This window comes from Stylophora pistillata, chromosome 7, assembly GCF_964205215.1.
Source record: "Stylophora pistillata chromosome 7, jaStyPist1.2, whole genome shotgun sequence".
NCBI lineage: Eukaryota > Metazoa > Cnidaria > Anthozoa > Scleractinia > Pocilloporidae > Stylophora > Stylophora pistillata.
The window spans coordinates 29321174-29338216 of NC_142525.1; the positions used below are offsets into that span (position 1 = coordinate 29321174).

Sequence of the window (17043 nt, forward strand, 5' to 3'; positions counted from 1 at the left end):
GATCGAGGGACGGCTTGACGAATATTCTTCTTTGTGTAAAAATACATTTGCGTTACACATCATTATCAACATCTTATACTACTATTTGGTGTGTAGCACGTTGCATTTCTACAAAACACCTTTTGCCTATTTCCAGGTGAGTTTATAAACTTCGGACGGAACTTGTTTTTGCTAAATCGGTAAAATTCGAATCGTTGTGTTTCCCCGGCAGTCGAGGTACAAATTAACGACAGGTGTTTCTTATGTTTAATTAACGTGTGGATTCCTTATTTGAGTTGTTAAGATTATACATCCACTAGCGTTGATTGCGAATACATTCATTTTTTTTTTGTGCAGTATTTCGTAGATCAAATGCATTACATGAACTACGTCCACACAAAGTAGGAGTTAAAGAAGTAACTTTGGCAAATTCTAACTCTGAAACTCGTACTCAGCTCTAATTTTGGGTAAGTTTACACATCGAGCCGGTTCGCCCGCAACGAATTTGATCGGATCCAGTAGCGTTCATTGCGAATACATTCATTTGCTTGTGCGATATTTCATAGATCAAATGCATTACATGGACAACGTTCACACAAAGTAGGAGTTAAAGAAGTATTTTTGGCAAATTCTAACTCTGAAATTCGTACTCAGCTCTAATTTTGGGTAAGTTTACACATCGAGCCGCCGGGTTCGCCCGTTAAGAATTTGAGCGAATCGACTCTCACAGCATTCGACTGACTTCGACAAGTTTCTCGTCATCAAACTTGTTTTTTTCTTCTCGATGAACACGCATATTCAACCGATATGTCAATTATACTTACAGTTTTGCTTTGCTTGGTAAATGTTGTGCTTAAGAGACGCATTTTACCAACTGAATTATGCCTCATTAAGCTCTCTTTGTCGACATATCTTTTTTTCTAATTTTCATCTTAAGTAGTTGTTGAAAAGTAAAGAACTTTTCGAAGCGGGCAACTTAAAATCTCTAATAATTTCAAGTTCATCGATGATTAACAGTTCTAAAAATTGAGTACTGATGTAATATTCAGTTTTTTGTTTTTTTTTACATAATTCGTACAGTTTAAAAAATGTATGAAGGCTTAAAGTAGCAATTCCTTGGAAAGCTTGCTTTAATTTTAGACTGAATCGTCCATAAAAATTTCCATAATACAACGAAAACATTTGTCTTTTCAATCAAGGTAACAATGAAATACTTGATGAAGGTATTTACAGCTGTCTTCACCGGGGTTGCTATTACACATTTCAATATTGTGTCAGCCAAAGATAACTCATCTACGAAGGAAGACGAACGGGAGATCAAATGGTTTCTCAATCTTACAATAACATGGATTGTCAAACCACCGTACGTCGCACTGCCTACCAATGGATCTATAGACAGCAGGCCTCAGGGACTAATCCGAGATACACTTTTACGATACATCGAGTATGAATGCAGTTACCTTCATAATGGAAAATACCAAATACAAGACCGGCACATAAACAGTGAATATGAAATGATCGAACTCTTGAGGCAAAACAAAGTCCACGTTGCAGCTCCTATTTTCGAGCCAAAAGGGGACAGACACTACAGCGAGTTTCCGTTTTTCAAAGTAGTTGATTATCCAGGAACAGACTTCATTAGCTCTGAGGAAAGGAACAATAAGATGAGCGACGTTTTGGATGCCGTACTAAGGTCTTGGCCACTGCTAGCTGTTACTCTGGTCCTGACAGCAATTTCAGGGGTTATTATGTGGGCATTGGTATGTTTGCGCTTGTGAAATCAAATTGTCTCTAACACCCCAATGTTATTTTCTAGGCATATTCACTACAGTAACTTTTTTTCTTTCTTGCTGTTGAATAAAACCTTGCATAATGATTTACATGCATTTCTTTTTTTTTGCGTTTAATGGAGAAACCTCCAATGTCAGCAGCCCATCTTATCTGAGAAAGATTGGAAATCGCATTCATCACGACAGCCGATCGAAGGGCAATTGCAAAAATAAATCAGACACAGAGCTTCCAACTTAGGTACAGGAAACTCCTTACGCGCAATTCTCAACTATGTGACAAGCGTTTTCCATAAAATATTAACGTTGTCGAAAGTGAGGAGTGTGCAGTGACAATTTTAGTTTGGATTATTTGATCATAAGATCACTATTTTGTGTCCTTAAGAGACGGTTTAAATTTTAAGATCACTCAATTCTTCTTGTAACAGGATTTGATTACTTGCCTCGTTATCAACAACACTGGCCGGTTCATTTTGCAGCGGAGACTGAACTACGAGTTGGGGCTACACAAACTGGGGAAAACATGATCATATCTTTTTATTTACTTAATTAATGAAATCTTTCTGTTTTCATATTTAGCATCATTTCTTTGTTCTTTCAGGACACTTATTGGAACAGTGAAGAATTTCCGCGATCATTCATCAAAGGTTCATGGGATGGATTTTGGTGGTCCTTTATTTCGATGACCACAGTAGGGTAAACTCTTTAGTTAAATAACTAGCCTTGCAAAAAATAATTTTACCACTTTTAGTGATTTTATTTAAATTTATCGACCGAGTTGTTTTGTAAGATGAGTCTACCTAACACTCCAAAAGTGTAGACGAACAAACCCTGACACCACAAATTTGAATTGAACATCGAAACAGTGGGCTAGAAAACCCTCCCTCGTTGATGTCTAACGTTTAATTCGAGCCGTTTCAACATGGTTCACCTATCTAATTCTAAATGTTCCCTCATAATTAATGTGCAAGCAGAATTAAAAAATGATAATTGATCTTTTTCGCCTTTAGCTATGGTGACAAATCTCCCAAATCTCTTCCTGCACGGATATTCTCCATTGTTTGGATCCTCGTGGGCCTGATTGTTATGGCTATCTTTACGGCGAACGTTACTACGGCACTGACGGCACTTACCCTGGAAACCGAACCAAGCAGTTTTGCTAATAAGAAGGTAGGGTGGATAGATTTCTGAACGATAAAAGAAAAATAACGTGACATGTCATGGATAAATTAGCTATACAAACGGCCTGGAAAGTATCTCATGCATTCCCGAGTGGATTACTGTATAGATCAATACGAAAATGTTATCATTAACATACACGTAGTGATGTCTTGATTTTCCCGGCCTGGCCTTGTCCTTGGACTTTTCTTTCTCTTGGTCTTGCTCTTCTTCTTCTTCTTCTTCCGCGTCCTCTCCTTGTTTTTCGTTGCCGTCGTCGTTCTCTTTGAAAACGATCCCATTACATTATCATAATAATGATGCAACTGTGTTTTGTAGAATACTTTTCTATATTTGACAATAAAACTTTCATCAGGTTGCAGTTTTAGGAAATGGGACAGAGTACCAACACGCGCAACAAGAGGAAGCTGAACCAATAGGTATACGTACAATCCAAGAAGTACCATGTGCTATTAGGTGTCCTTAAAATAATATAAAGTATAAGCTATAGTATAAGCTATACCATAGTGACAAGAAACATCGCTGCAAAGCAAGGTCCATCTACCACAGACGTTATAAGGAAATAATGTCTTGGATACGTGTACGGAGTATGCACGCTCATATCCATGCTCATATCCATGCCGATCAATTATTTTATTTCCTCCTTTTGTTAACGTTTGTGCCAGTCTGCCTTGTTTATAATTTTTTTGTTTTTTTATTTCTGTTTTGTTTTTTTTTAACTACTACATTTAGTGCACACCAGTATCAACGACGCCGTCAAAGCTTTACAGTCCAAGGACGTGGATGGAATATTCATAGATCACTACACAAACATCTTTTATCACTCAAGAGAAAAATTGAAAACGCTTCTCACCGTCAAGAAATTGGAGCTTCAAAGAGATGTCGGGGTTCTCTTTTCACAGGACAGAAAAGACCTAGCAGATTGCCTAAATTATCAACGTTCCACCATTTGGAGGTCGGCTCAAACCATCACTACAACATATAAGGTAGTAAAGTAGAGCTTTAAGTTGCGAAAAACCTTTAAGCAGCAAGCTCAGATCTCTCTGATCTGTACATTTCCTGCTTGTTCGTGTTCTTGTCATTGCTTAGTTGTTGTCTCTTGTATTTTTTTTCCCTCTTTTTTGTTTTCGCACATTTGTCAACTATTGTATGTGAAACGTGAAAAACATTTAACATTTAACTGAGCCGGCGACTTATGTTATCCGATCACTTAAAGTGCACCTGACCCCTATATTTTCTTTCACTTTAAAAAATCTTCATGCTTTGGTGAGTATTTCCTCGAAAAACTTGTTGGATTTGGTTAAATTCTCAATTTTTTATGGCCCCTTGAAGTCGAGATCCGAATGGACTACGACCGTGTAAATGGGGATCTGGGCAGAGTAACTTGTGACGTCACTTCGAGAAGACGCTGAAGGAATTCTCAGCCAGTCGTCGATCTGCTAAAGCCTTTCTAGCACGAGATTCATTCTATTTGGTCTTCGTAGCCTGTGAAATTCAAGTGAAAAATGTCTTCCGAATCATTGGATATGGAGACAAGCTTCGACTCAGACGACTCGGAAATGAATTTTATCGCTGAATACGAATTTTAAGACGAAGGGCAGTCATCCCGCGTTTCACCATTATCACTAGAAACTTCGAGCGATTCAAGCGATTTCGATTCTGGTTATACTGACGAGCCACTGGCTGATGCAGAATGGATAGAAAAATACCAAGAAGAAATGAAGGCTAACGAAGGGCTCGAACGAAGCCTTAAGGACCGGTTACGGGGCAATGTAGAACTGAAGGAGTGGTGAGATTCGCGGGTTTCTCCCTTATATACATATTCGCGTGAGCTTTAGTTATGCATTACATGTGTTGGCACGATTGCTTCTGGCGCAGTTGTGTATGTATTTCTTGGATGATTTTTCTGCTAACATAAATTTGTGAACTTTAGGTGGAAGTGTGGAAATTGCAACGTCGCTTTGTTACAAAACATCAGTGAATGTTATTGCTGTTGTGAACTGGAAGGCTGCGAAGACTCGATCAAGAGTGACTTTGTCATACAAGATTTTGCCCCTGATTGTGAATTCCAGAGAATCACAAGATAGCGTTGCTTAGCTGTGGAAGGATAGCTAGTACATAGAGCCCCAAAACAAACGCACAAGCACCACGTGTAACAATCCCAAGTGTTTAACTTTATGAGATACAAAAATGGAACGTAGCCAGGTAGCGATAAATAAGGTAGTTGCTGAATACTTGGTGTGATTGCGATAGCAAATGTAGTAGAATGACGTGTGTGTGTGGTTCGAATTTGGTAGAGCTCCTAGCGTACTTGAAAAGCGCGGGTAGCGGAGTAGACGAAACAATTTTACACTGAGTGGCGGAGCGCACAACCTCTTGACAGCGATCAAAAAATGGTTCTCTGTTTGTCGCAAGCCCGTAATATGAGCGAATGACTGACATAAATTGCGTAACAATTTCACAACAATTACAGTAATTAAGAAAGAGCTCAAGAATCTTAGCATGAAGGTGCAGAGTGGGTTCAGCCAGTATTTGTTAGCCGCTAAGTTGGCCAAGATCTTAAAGTACGAGAAATCAAACCACAGATCGTCAACCAACAACGCGTCGTTTATCGCTTTCAATGTGACCTGTGTGATGCGGGTTATGTGGGCTATACACGCGGACACTTACACACACGCGTGGATGGACATAAACGAAAGGCATCTTCAATAAACACTACCACGAACGGCACAGCGAAGTCCCGAAAGACCAACTGAGACGTTTAAGCATTCTGAAAAAGTGTAGTAACAAGTTCGATTGTTTGGTGAACGAAGTGCTTTTCATCAGCGACCTAAAACCCACTCTGAACGTGCAAAGCGATTCGATTCGCGCAAAAGTATTTGTACAATTAGCTCCTAACATATTTATGCTAATTTACTGTTGCACCTTGCCGCAAATTTTGTAATTTTTATTTCTCCTTGACAATGGCGTCATGATGACACCGAAACGTTGGTTTTTATCGTTGTTTTTTTGCTTGTCTTTGCATTACAGTAATCGACTAAAATAAACCGTGACGTAGATAAACGTTAACTAAGCGTAAACAATCGGTGTTTAAGCAATAATCTAAGGTACAAAGGAAATAAATAGCGTTTCAAAACTAACACTGATGTTAACCTGGCCTGTATCACTGAACACCCAGGATCTCACCCCGTTTGTCTTCAGACGTGGAGTCTGAGATTAGCTGCGGACAAGTTCAAAATCAAAGAGAAGGAAAGGTATCGGAAGACGGGAAGCGAAGAAAGGTTAGCAATATTTACTGCTGGTTGGTGTGATTCCTTTTCAAGTTTACGAAAACATATCGCACCTGGATTTTCAAGTTATGAAGTTCGAAACAGTCTCGTTTGAAAACTGACGCAAAAAAAATATGCCAATGTTTGAAACGTGGCTTTTGTCGTCTGTCGATTGACTTTGTTGAGTCTACGGGAAATCACCACCATAGTTTTGCCTCGATTACTCAAGGGTTGTTCGTCCTCAGCTACATGTACTTCAGTATGAACTGTCGGAAAAGCGGTAATTCCGAAGCTGTCTCGCTCTAAATACGGATTTGATAGAGTTTTTTTGGTCCTTCAACAACGTGTAGTTTCGAACAAAATCATCTGGCTTGAAATGCTTCGAGCATATCACAGAACTCTTCGATGGCTACCATTTAGCAAGTTTCAGTCTCATAAAATCTATTCATCTCTTCCTTCGTTTCTTCGCCTCTGGATGCTCATCGCCGTAAAGCGGTATCGTATGGAGCGCTATTCCATTCTCCAAGCTTCTGACGTTACTACAACCCCCAACAACATATCTGTGCGGCATATTTGCGACCAATATCGATTTAACCTTCCAAACATAACCAGTGAACTTTGCAAAATGGCGCAAAATACAGATTGTTGGGTTCTCGAAATGACGTCATATTAGTCGCCAGACTCTTGATCCTTGAAACGCGGTCGTGAGATTTTAATGCGATTTTCCGTACTTGAAGGGGCCACAAAAATTCAAGGATTTGACCAAATCCAAAAATTTTTTCGAAGAGATACTCACCAAAGCATGAAGAGTTTTTGTAATGAAAAAAAATTTAGGGGTCAGGTGCACTTTAAACAAAAGTGACTAATCTGATTAGTCCTACGTAATGGTTGGCACGATTTGAGTCATGATTAATGGATTAATTGATAAAATAATAATAAATGCCTTCTTTTTTGGCAGCTCACTAAACGCAGTCTGGCAAAACAATTCAGTTTGTTTGACGATTCCTCCAGCTTTGTTAAAATATTGTTGTACATATTGCTTGGAGTTTTAGCAGGAATGCTTTGTATTGGAATAATATGGGACACACTTATCAGGAAGAAGTCGGATAAGCAGAAAAATTCCGTGATAGAGTGGGGTAAGGTTGTTGTTTTTTTTTTTGACAGTGTCCACTTATGAACTGCGGCTAAAAGTATGAGTACGAGAGCGATCTTCACAGTGATGAGCACTACTCACTAGTGAAAATAAGGCCTGAAAAGATCGCTTTCATACTCATTGTTTATTTGTTCATCGCGTTCGGAATTATATTTTCTGCATGTTTTATTGAGTAAGCGGTACCATTGATATAACTGTGACTCATTTTGAATTCTTTAGTTAACTAATCTATCAATTTACCTACCCGCTGGTCATTTGCAGATTAAGTGACCCATCCATTCGTTCATTTCACAATCGTTCACTTATTCAAACAGCCATATCTCCATCAACCATTCATTCATTTACCTATACATCCACCCATTCATTCACTCTTTCAGTTCATCCACCAATGTATCTATTTATTTACGTCTTCATTTGTTTGCGTGTTTGGTTTATTTATCAAATTCAACGACGTCCCATCTCTAAAAATTTACAGTGTAATGTGTAGTTAGTCCATCACCAGAAATCGGGGACATTTCGAGCCCGTTACGAAATGTCAGCGGTATATCGTATTATAGACAATTCAATATGGCGGCGGTAGAAGCGAAGTGAACACGTAACTTTCTATTTTCGTTAAACCCCACGAGAGAAAGGCCTGGTACCTTTTTATTTATAATTTTGTGTTTGTCCAAAGGAAATGTCAAAACAAGGAAAATGGCAGTCAAATTTTGCAGTTACTGGGACTTGTATCTTTTGTGTTCTTTCTTCCTAAAATTGGGATATTTAAAAATGGCGTATTTGGCTTTTGAGCTCTGTAAAAATACGAAGAGTTTCCCGGCTGGAGGGAAATTTGTGTGCCCACATATTCGACCGTTTACGAGCAATTTAGATGAGCAAACCGCTGCAGAATGTATATCGAACTACACAGTTGCGAATATTCACAAGGTTGTTGCCGCGACAAAAGAATTGTAACGCCTAGTCGAAGCAGATTTTAAGAGTTTGTATGGGAAAATGGAGTCAGAATTATGAGTTTACTCGTATACCTTAGGAAAAGGTAGGCTTGATTATTTTTTTTTTCGTAGCGATGGACGCTTTAACCGATGCAGGCTGCATTTCCAAGTACGCAGCGAAAGAATATCCCATTCTTAGACAGCTACTTTGAAAAAACAATCTTATCCCATACATTTTCTTATACTGTTTCGGCGCCATTTTGGTTGTAACACGAGAACCGCCTCCGCCATATTGTCTCAAATTTTCGGCAATCATTGATGTTGTTTCCAGGCATCGCTGAAAACTAAACTTCATTCACTTAACAGGAGCCGAAAACAAAGGGATGGCGTTAACTGAGAGAGAAAGTATTCTGAACGACTTTGAAGTGGCCAAAAGACTTCTTAAACAAATGCAAGATCATTTCACAGTACTGGAATCAAAAGTGTCAAAAATTCGAGATAACCGGTAAACGGCGCGGTTGGGATTTACAAATTTAGAATACGCAAGTAACGTGTGGTCACCATACATGGCTAAGTACATAAACCTGATAGAGAATGTTCAACGACGAGCAACAAAATTCATACTTAACTATCCACCATCAGATATTTCTTAAACAGAGCGACCTGTAACACTTAAACTATTGCCTCTTGAATTCAGACGCGAGATCAATGACCTGATTTTGCTTCACAAGATCCAAAATGGATGAAAAATATCTCTTCAAACGTGTTAATAAAGTCAACGCCTCGATACAACACGCGCAACTTCGATTCTGCGAACTATAGACCTATCTCTCAACACAGTAAAGACTATTACCGTCAATCATATTTTACTAGAACTGTCAAACTTTGGAACTCCCTACCCATGGATATTAAAATAGCTAACAATATATCTTCTATCAAAAGACAAATACAACTCTTGTACTTTAATAATTTATCTATATACCGCCCTCCATAGATATTTACATTGTATTTTAGGAATTTAAGTTTATATTTTATTTTTTAAAGGTAAAAATTGTCAATTGGGACTTATGTCCTGTTATTCTTACCTGTCATTCAACCAGTTTTTTCTTTTTTTTTTTTAATTCATTGTTAACTGTATTTGTTTGACGAATTCAATTAAATTGAAAAAAATTAAAATTAAATTAAATTGTGAAAAATGGACACATGTGCAGCCAGTTCAAAAAATATCTAATTTACATATCTATGTAAATTAGATATCTGTTGATATCTATGTAATAGGATAAAGCGAGGAAAGTGTTATCTATCTATCACAACTTGATTGTAGAAATTGCTGATGAAAAAGTGAACTTGTATAATAAGCCTATCGTACTAGAATATAGCTACAGTGTATGATTTTAAACTTTTTTGTCTAGATTCTTCTCCAGCTTTTACCCATTACTCCTCATTATATCCGCTAATCTGCATCTTGAAATTTAGGCTTGAGGCCGTGAAAGTGGTCTATTCTTACGTAAACTTACCGATGGCCTCTTACTTTCACCGTACAAAAGAAATTCACGAAACAGTGCAAATCACGGTTCTCTTTAATTTGGAGATTTCAAATTCTTGTTAAAGTCGAACGTCTAACATTACCTTCCTTAAGTTTTCAGCTCTATTAACAAAAACAACTGGACATAACCTACTGTTTCATAATTGTCTCAAACTGACTTACTTGACTTAAGCCTTTTGGTCCCCTGAGGAACATAGGGCCGTAAACGACACTCCTCCAACGCACTCGGTTCTGTGCGGTCCACCTCAGCTGTGCCCGTGTTGTTCCAATGGCCTTCACCTCTGCGTCAGTGTTCCTGCGCCAAGTCTGTTTCGGTCTTCCTATGTTTTGCTTTCCTTGTGGGTTCCATTCAAGGGCTTGCTTGGTGACGTTTGAGGGAGGATTTCCTGAGTTTGTGGCTGATCCACCCCCATTTCGTTTTTCTGATCTCCACTTTGATGGGGCTTTGTCTCAAACTATGTGTTAAGTTTTCACTTAGTTATATAACATGCATTGCATTGTGTCGTTTAATTAGTTCACTAGTTCACTTAGCTGCATGCATTCGGACAGCAGAAAGACTACCATAATGCCCTACAAACAGAGTCTACAAGGCATTCTGGTAGTCTGCATACGACTGGAGATGTAACTCGTGGAGATATTACGAACACATTCCTATTATCCTTTGATGGCGAGGGTGGCCGTCACGTAAGCAACTGCGTTTGTCTATATGATTCCTTGCTCAAAATAATGGAAAATAAATACATATTTAATTTAATACAACACATTAGTAAAAAATAAACAAATAAATGGATGCTCAAAATTGAACAAACCGAAAAGGAATTTTAAAAGTGCTAACGATTTTCAGAACTAATACGAAATTTCTCATTTCTTGTTTTTGTGTTTTTCTTTGTTTTGATTTTTGGTTTGTTTTTTAGCTTTCTTACTGTCTTGTCTGACTTCTTTCTCACAGTAAAATTCCACACTTTCTCAAAGACTTAAGTCTTCCCTGGAAACGACATTTTAGTCCGCCATGACAGTGACTACGAGCGAAATTACTTTTGCATTTTCATCATAATTCGAACAGGTGCTAATATCACAATGACTTTCAATTACTCGTTTTCTTGACCTGCCGATTAGTCTTTCCTCATTGGATATGTGCAGAAAATACGTTCTTTACGAAATCAAAGAGCTCACACAGTGAAACACCGTGGTACTTACTCGATACAATGAATATTATTTTGATAGATCAGATCGGTTAATTATTTCCAAAGTCGTCAAATAGAGCGAGTAGCGTGTGGCTCGAGAGCCTGTCTTGAAACCAAAGAACTGTAAAATGGTCAGTTTTTAAAATCTGCACATTTGGAAAATATATTACATATTACTGCACAGGTTCCATGCCAATGAATCATTCCAAATGCTCGTATATCATTGAACACGATCTAGAGGGATTCTAGTCATTTCCGAAAAGGTATGCATCTACTCACCCAGAATCTTTATCTTATGTAAATTTTACTGATTCACCTGGTTCACAAAACGCAAATTTCAGTCTAATACGTTCTGTGATTGCTGTTAAAGCGGTACACTGTTTGAAATATGTACTTGATTCAGGTTTTTCGTGAATGCCGCATTTCAATTAATACTTCTTCTGTTCAGTTGAGTCCTTATAAATCGGGTAAATTTAAACGTTCTTTTCGTTATCACTGAATCAGCTTGAAGCTAAAGGTAAGGAACTGAGAAATAAAATAACGGGTGGAAAGCCTATGAGTAGGCCAAAACATTTCTTCCATAGCCACTGGTTAAAAAAATGCAATGAGATAATTTTCGCCCCCGGCCTAAATTTTCTTGAGATCTTTCAACGTAGTAGTTTGAGGTTTGGCGAAGTTGAGAATATGAAAATCAACAAAAATACCATAACTAATAACTTGTCAAGAGAGCATAAACAAACCAGCGAAGTAAAAGTTACCCTTTACATAAAGCTGTTGCGTGAGGGTATCGGTTTTAACTTCGGATCGCTAAAGAACGAAGGACACGGCGGCAATTGTCACGAAATTCGTTGAGGCAGGTGGATAACCCCTTAGTTTACCAAAAGCCATTTCCAGTTCGGGGGAAAAATCACACATAGCACCTACAAGAAAAAATATATGATTTCAATGTACTAAAAATTTTTCTTTTCTTATTTTTCGTTTCAAGGCTATTAGCTAATTTTTCTAAAACGCAAATTAGGCGAGAAACTGCCATCTTCTTGATCAAGCTTTTCAATAAGATACTTTCAATATTAAAAATGATAACTTTTCCAATCTATTCTGCAGTAACACTCGATAAAACAACAGGTGCGGTGACTCCCAGCAGGAAGCTTGATCAAATTTTGTATTGATTTCTAAAGATTTCATAAGCTCAGGTAATTTACCTTAACATTAAAACAGTAAATTGCATATCAAACGATTTCACAGAAAAAGGTGGTGTGCATGTCGATCGAGCTTTAAAAGATGACATCAACTTTTTCAGTGATTCGCCTTCAAAACTACAACAAACTTGGATAAATGTTTAGCGACACAAAAATAGATAATAATACCCTCATCTTAAAAAAAATTCTGAGCTAAGACTTTGTCAAAAAGGACCTGAAAAACGTTTAAGGTATTTGTTTCACGGTTGCCCCGAGTTTCAAATCCTCGGTCATGCTTGTAATATAGCCGACTGGTTTGCCTTCGGCCAGTTGGGATTCTTAATAATGTTATTTTCAATTTGAATTATTTGTTTCAGTTGTTTGGTGGAAAACCTTTAAACTAGCTTCTAGCTAAGTGTTTCTCCACGTTAAAAACTGTTTACTGTTTTTATCTTTTTTTATTATTATTATTATTTTTATTTTTTTATTATTTTTATTTTTTTTTATTTTTATTATTTATTTTTTTTTTATTTTTTTATTATTATTTTTATTTTTTATTTATTTTTTATTATTTATTATTATTATTTTATTTATTATTTTTATTTATCATTACAATCGGTGTATTCAGATAATTCTGTTTGTGAACTAATTAAACAATGCCTTAGATACAAATACAAATTAAATAAATCGAAAGAAACTTTTCTGAATTCGATATCACGATCTCAACATGAATAAACTTTGCTTTCTGAAAGAGAAAATAAGCAGTATCTTGTTTCTTGTTAACACTGATCGAATGGCTTGAAATATGAATTCCAAGCGAAATTATGCAAGCATCTTTTCAAAAAGAAATTATGCAAGTAGCTTTCAAAGAAAAATTATGCAAGTCATTTATGCAACAGATGGCCGCAGAAAAATCCTCGCCTTCCGAACAAAAGGAGTGGCGAACGGGTGTTAGCGCACGCATTCTTACAACATGGTGAGAATTTTTCTACCACGTAAAACAAGGTCAATTTTTGAGGTGGCCAAAACCAGGACATTTTTTTTCGAAGGTCAATCGCATTATAAAGATTTCATCCGGTATTGAGCAAATTTTTAAATAAAAATAAGTCTCGAGAACACCTTTTCTCCTGTTTATTAAGAATAGATCCATGTCACGATAAGAATAATGACTAACTTGCCCACAAACTGACTGACTGACTGACTGATTAGACGACTGACTGACTGAAGGACTCATTGATTGATTGGACGACTGAATGACTGACTAACTGATCGACTGACTGAATGACTGACCAACAGACCGACCGACCGGAGAATAACTGTATGACTAACTAACCAACAGACTGACTGACTGGACGACTCAATGACTGACTCACTGACTAACTGACCGAATGTCTGAATGACTGACTAGCCATGGTCGACTGGATGACTGACTGACTGAGTAACTGACTGACTGACTGACTGACTGACTGACTGACTGATCGACTGAGTGACTAACCAACAGGCTGACTGACTGGGCGACTGACTGACCGAATGACTGACTGACTGGACGACTGACTGACTGACGGACTAAATGGCTGACTGACTGACCGACTGACTGTTTCATTTTCGTGGTTGGCTTGCTATTTTGGTTTGATTGATTAATTGATTAATGGATTTATTGTTTCAAGTCATTGGCAGAGAACAATAATGGCGATTTGGTTGAAGTTATTCTTAGCTGTTTTCATTGGTCTCGTCGCTTGTAATTTCCAAGTGACTTCAGCGAAATCAAACTCATCCAAACTTCATGACGATGATGATGATGATGATGATGATGACGATGAAAAGAACAAATGGACAAAACAAAACCTAACCATCGCCTGGATTTACAAGCCCCCCTATACGAGAGGCCCCGATAATAGTTCCTCAGACAATGAAGCACATGGGATAATACGAGATGCCATGTTAAGATACATGAGTTGGGATTGTAGCGGAGCATTTGGCCTTCACTTCGAATTAACGACACTCAGAGCTGACAGTGAATCTGGCATGATACAATTGCTGAAGCAAAATAAAGTCCATATAGCTATTCCCATATTTGAACAAGAAAACGATCAAAAGTATTCTGAATTCATCTTTTTCAAACTAGAGGATTATCCTGGAACGGAATACATAACTTTAGCTGATGCTGAAAACGACGCTCTTGACGTCGTTTTTGATTCTGTATTGAAGTCTTGGCCATTGCTTGCCGTCACCATGATTTTCACGGCCATAGCTGGAGTCATCATGTGGGCTCTGGTAAGATTAAGATAAAAACTACAACGACGTCTCCGAGATAAATGCCCCCACATATCTATTTATCCTTACAAGTCAGTCTCTTAAGAAATTTCAGTGGTTTTTTTTAACTGCTTGATCCTAACCCATATTTTAAGCATCCGTGATTTTATCAAATAATCCGATATGAGTATATTTTCATTTTGTTGACAAAACATGTGGACTTGGATCAAAACTGTTCCTTCGACTTCATATATTTTTAACGTTCAGGGGTGTACACATAATGATTTTCACAAGTTAATGTTCGTGAACAGAACAGAATGTAATTTTGCCTACCCAACCATTAACAATCAGATCGTATATATTATAATTTGCAATGCGTAAGGTTGAGAAGGAATTATAGAGACAGTCTGATGATTACATAGGGATGTGACCGGGAACAATTTCAAGAGAAAAAACCTCATATGTAATTTTTTTTGTACCGCCAGGATACATACTGGAACGGGGAAGAATTTCCACGTTCATTCATCAGGGGCTCATGGGATGGATTTTGGTGGTCCTTTATATCTATGACCACAGTAGGGTAAGCTGTCTGACAGATTAGCATGTGGCAATGCCGTTCTCTATAATACAAACTGTCTTATAATTGCAGACACGTCCATTTGTCTTATGCTCTCTCGTGGTTAAGCTTCTTAGGCTTATTTTCTCGCCAGGACACCATCCTACGAGTGAGAGTAATTATTACTAATCCTTGTTTGTTTTGTACCTTTTTATACGCAAGATATGGAGACAAGGCACCCAAGTCGGCCGTGGCTCGTATTTTCTCTGTCGTCTGGATCTTATTTGGCCTCATAGCGATGGCAATTTTCATGGCAAATGTCACCACTACATTGACAGCTCTCTCCCTGCAAAATGAACCAACTAGCCTACATGGTGTTCAAGTGAGTTTGAACAATATCGATCAGTAAACATTAGCTCTCTCCTATTTAAGTGACCAGCGATACTACGGCTCAAAGTATTCCCATACACCTAATCAAACACTTGTGGTTTTAACGACTCTGATAAAGGTTGCATGACATCCTCCTCTTTCTAAAAGTAACCGTGAAATTTGAACTTACGTTGCTAATGCTTTTTAGATTAGTAGGGTTATCATTTGTAAATGCATGTGAAGTAAATGGATTTTAAGATGATTATTGGAGGATAGTGGATAGGGAAAGGTATGAGGAATTTGAAGACCCCTGCCCATTTAAACTTTTCGTTCCAAAGCTCTACAAACTGAGCAATGGAAGATTCATTGGCAGGTTCAGTGTAGGTTATATGTAAGCCATGAAATTAGAAAACTGAACAAAGGAAAAGCTAAGCATTTGAGTTTCTCGCATGGACTTGAAGCTCAGTCAGCTAGTACTTCCTTAAGTAACTGAATATAATTATATTTCTGTACTTTAACAGGTTGGAGTGATAGGAAATGGAACAGAATATCAACATGCACTGGAAGAGCGTGCGCAAACAAAAAGTAATAAAAGCTTGTACAAACTGAGAGAGCATTTTGATCTTCGGAGAGGGGAAGAATTCAGACAATAGTTGTATTGTATTGTATTGTATTTAACAATTTGCCAAAGGCAGGTGAATTTACAATAAGACAAGGTTGTCTCCAACTAGGTAATTTACCTTTCCCTATCTCTTACCCCAATTTTAGTGTACATGGCCAGACCACAACACCGGGAGCTACGTTCCCTGCTCTTTGCGATAAGTCTGTGGGTTCTTTAACGTCCCCTGCCAACTTTAACGTCCCCTTTATAGAGAAGATGCAGGAGACGGGGCTTGCGGTTTTTTCATCCCTATCCGAGAAGACTAGAATGTCTAGTTTAGTAAATAATTTGGAATATGAGTAGATACCAAAGGCAAATTAAGCTTCCCTTTTGTTAGACTTCCCCATCAAAGATTTTTTGTCTTTTATTTGTTTTGTTTGATATGATATGTACGTTATTTGTGTTCTTTATTTGTTGTCTTTTCCTCAGTCTACAACAACATCGATGACGCGGTCAATGCCCTGAAATCAAAAGAAGTCAAGGGAATATTACTAGATAGCTATACAGCCTCCTATTATCAGAGGAGGAATAAACTGAAAACTCTTCTCGCTGTGAAGAAGTTTGAACTCCAGAGGGACGTAGGAGTGCTATTTCATGAGAACAGACGAGATCTTGCGCACTGCTTACAAAACTACCATCTCTCCGCCATTTGGGAATCAATGCAAACCTTGACTTCTTCTTACGAGGTAGCTAGTCCAACGTAGCTTTTCTAGAACGTGTCTCGCTACAGATTAAAAGGTGTCTTTCACATTAATGCAACATCTTATATCTCTCGTCCATTGCATTGTTTCAATCCAGACGTTCTTTCGCATCAATTAGAAATGAAAGTAAGACTACTCCGTATAATCTAATTTCTGTTACATCTAGGAAAGGTTCTAAGGTGTAAGTCTTTTATTTGCGTGGGACATCCTGAGAGAGTAGAAACGTAGGTTTGTTACAACATTGTCCCTCACAAACTACTGAAAGGAGGTGACTGGCAAGGCAAACTAACAAAAATAAA

General features: G+C 37.8%; 2 protein-coding genes across 5 annotated transcripts in view; both read left to right on the forward strand.

The window, feature by feature from the left end:
• The first annotated feature begins 299 nt into the window (after positions 1-299).
• On the forward strand, positions 300-9695 carry LOC111320744 (uncharacterized). 2 transcript variants are annotated; one of them, XM_022923431.2, is made up of 8 exons: positions 300-446; positions 1179-1739; positions 2368-2462; positions 2777-2936; positions 3301-3364; positions 3678-3931; positions 7173-7350; positions 8663-9695. In XM_022923431.2, exons 2-8 carry the CDS (start codon positions 1185-1187, stop codon positions 8803-8805), a joined length of 1449 nt encoding a protein of 482 aa, XP_022779166.2. In that variant the 5' UTR covers positions 300-446; positions 1179-1184; the 3' UTR covers positions 8806-9695. The 2 variants fall into 2 exon arrangements, with proteins under 2 accessions (XP_022779166.2, XP_088583712.1); XM_088727586.1 differs by lacking the exon at positions 300-446 and adding an exon at positions 543-645.
• Positions 9696-10968: 1273 nt separating this feature from the next.
• Positions 10969-17043, forward strand: part of LOC111320743 (uncharacterized) — an 8809-nt gene continuing 2734 nt past the window's right edge. Inside the window, exons 1-7 of one of the 3 annotated variants that reach the window (XM_088727581.1) lie at positions 11080-11289; positions 12131-12219; positions 13872-14478; positions 14943-15037; positions 15236-15395; positions 15904-15967; positions 16473-16729. In XM_088727581.1, coding sequence (XP_088583707.1) covers positions 13891-14478; positions 14943-15037; positions 15236-15395; positions 15904-15967; positions 16473-16729 — 1164 coding nt within the window. In that variant the 5' untranslated portion in view covers positions 11080-11289; positions 12131-12219; positions 13872-13890. Of the gene's footprint in view, positions 11290-12130; positions 12220-13871; positions 14479-14942; positions 15038-15235; positions 15396-15903; positions 15968-16472; positions 16730-17043 lie in introns of all 3 variants that reach the window. The other 2 variants (XM_088727582.1, XM_022923430.2) reach the window with 2 other exon arrangements.

Excerpts from the sequence above, each read along its gene's own strand:
- LOC111320744 (XM_022923431.2), top strand. The coding sequence starts at position 1,185 with ATGAAATACTTGATGAAGGTATTTACAGCTGTCTTCACCGGGGTTGCT. Across the intron at positions 1,740-2,367 it reads GGGTTATTATGTGGGCATTG|GACACTTATTGGAACAGTGA; the intron begins GTATGTTTGCGC and ends TTGTTCTTTCAG. Across the intron at positions 3,932-7,172 it reads CCATCACTACAACATATAAG|CTCACTAAACGCAGTCTGGC; the intron begins GTAGTAAAGTAG and ends CTTTTTTGGCAG.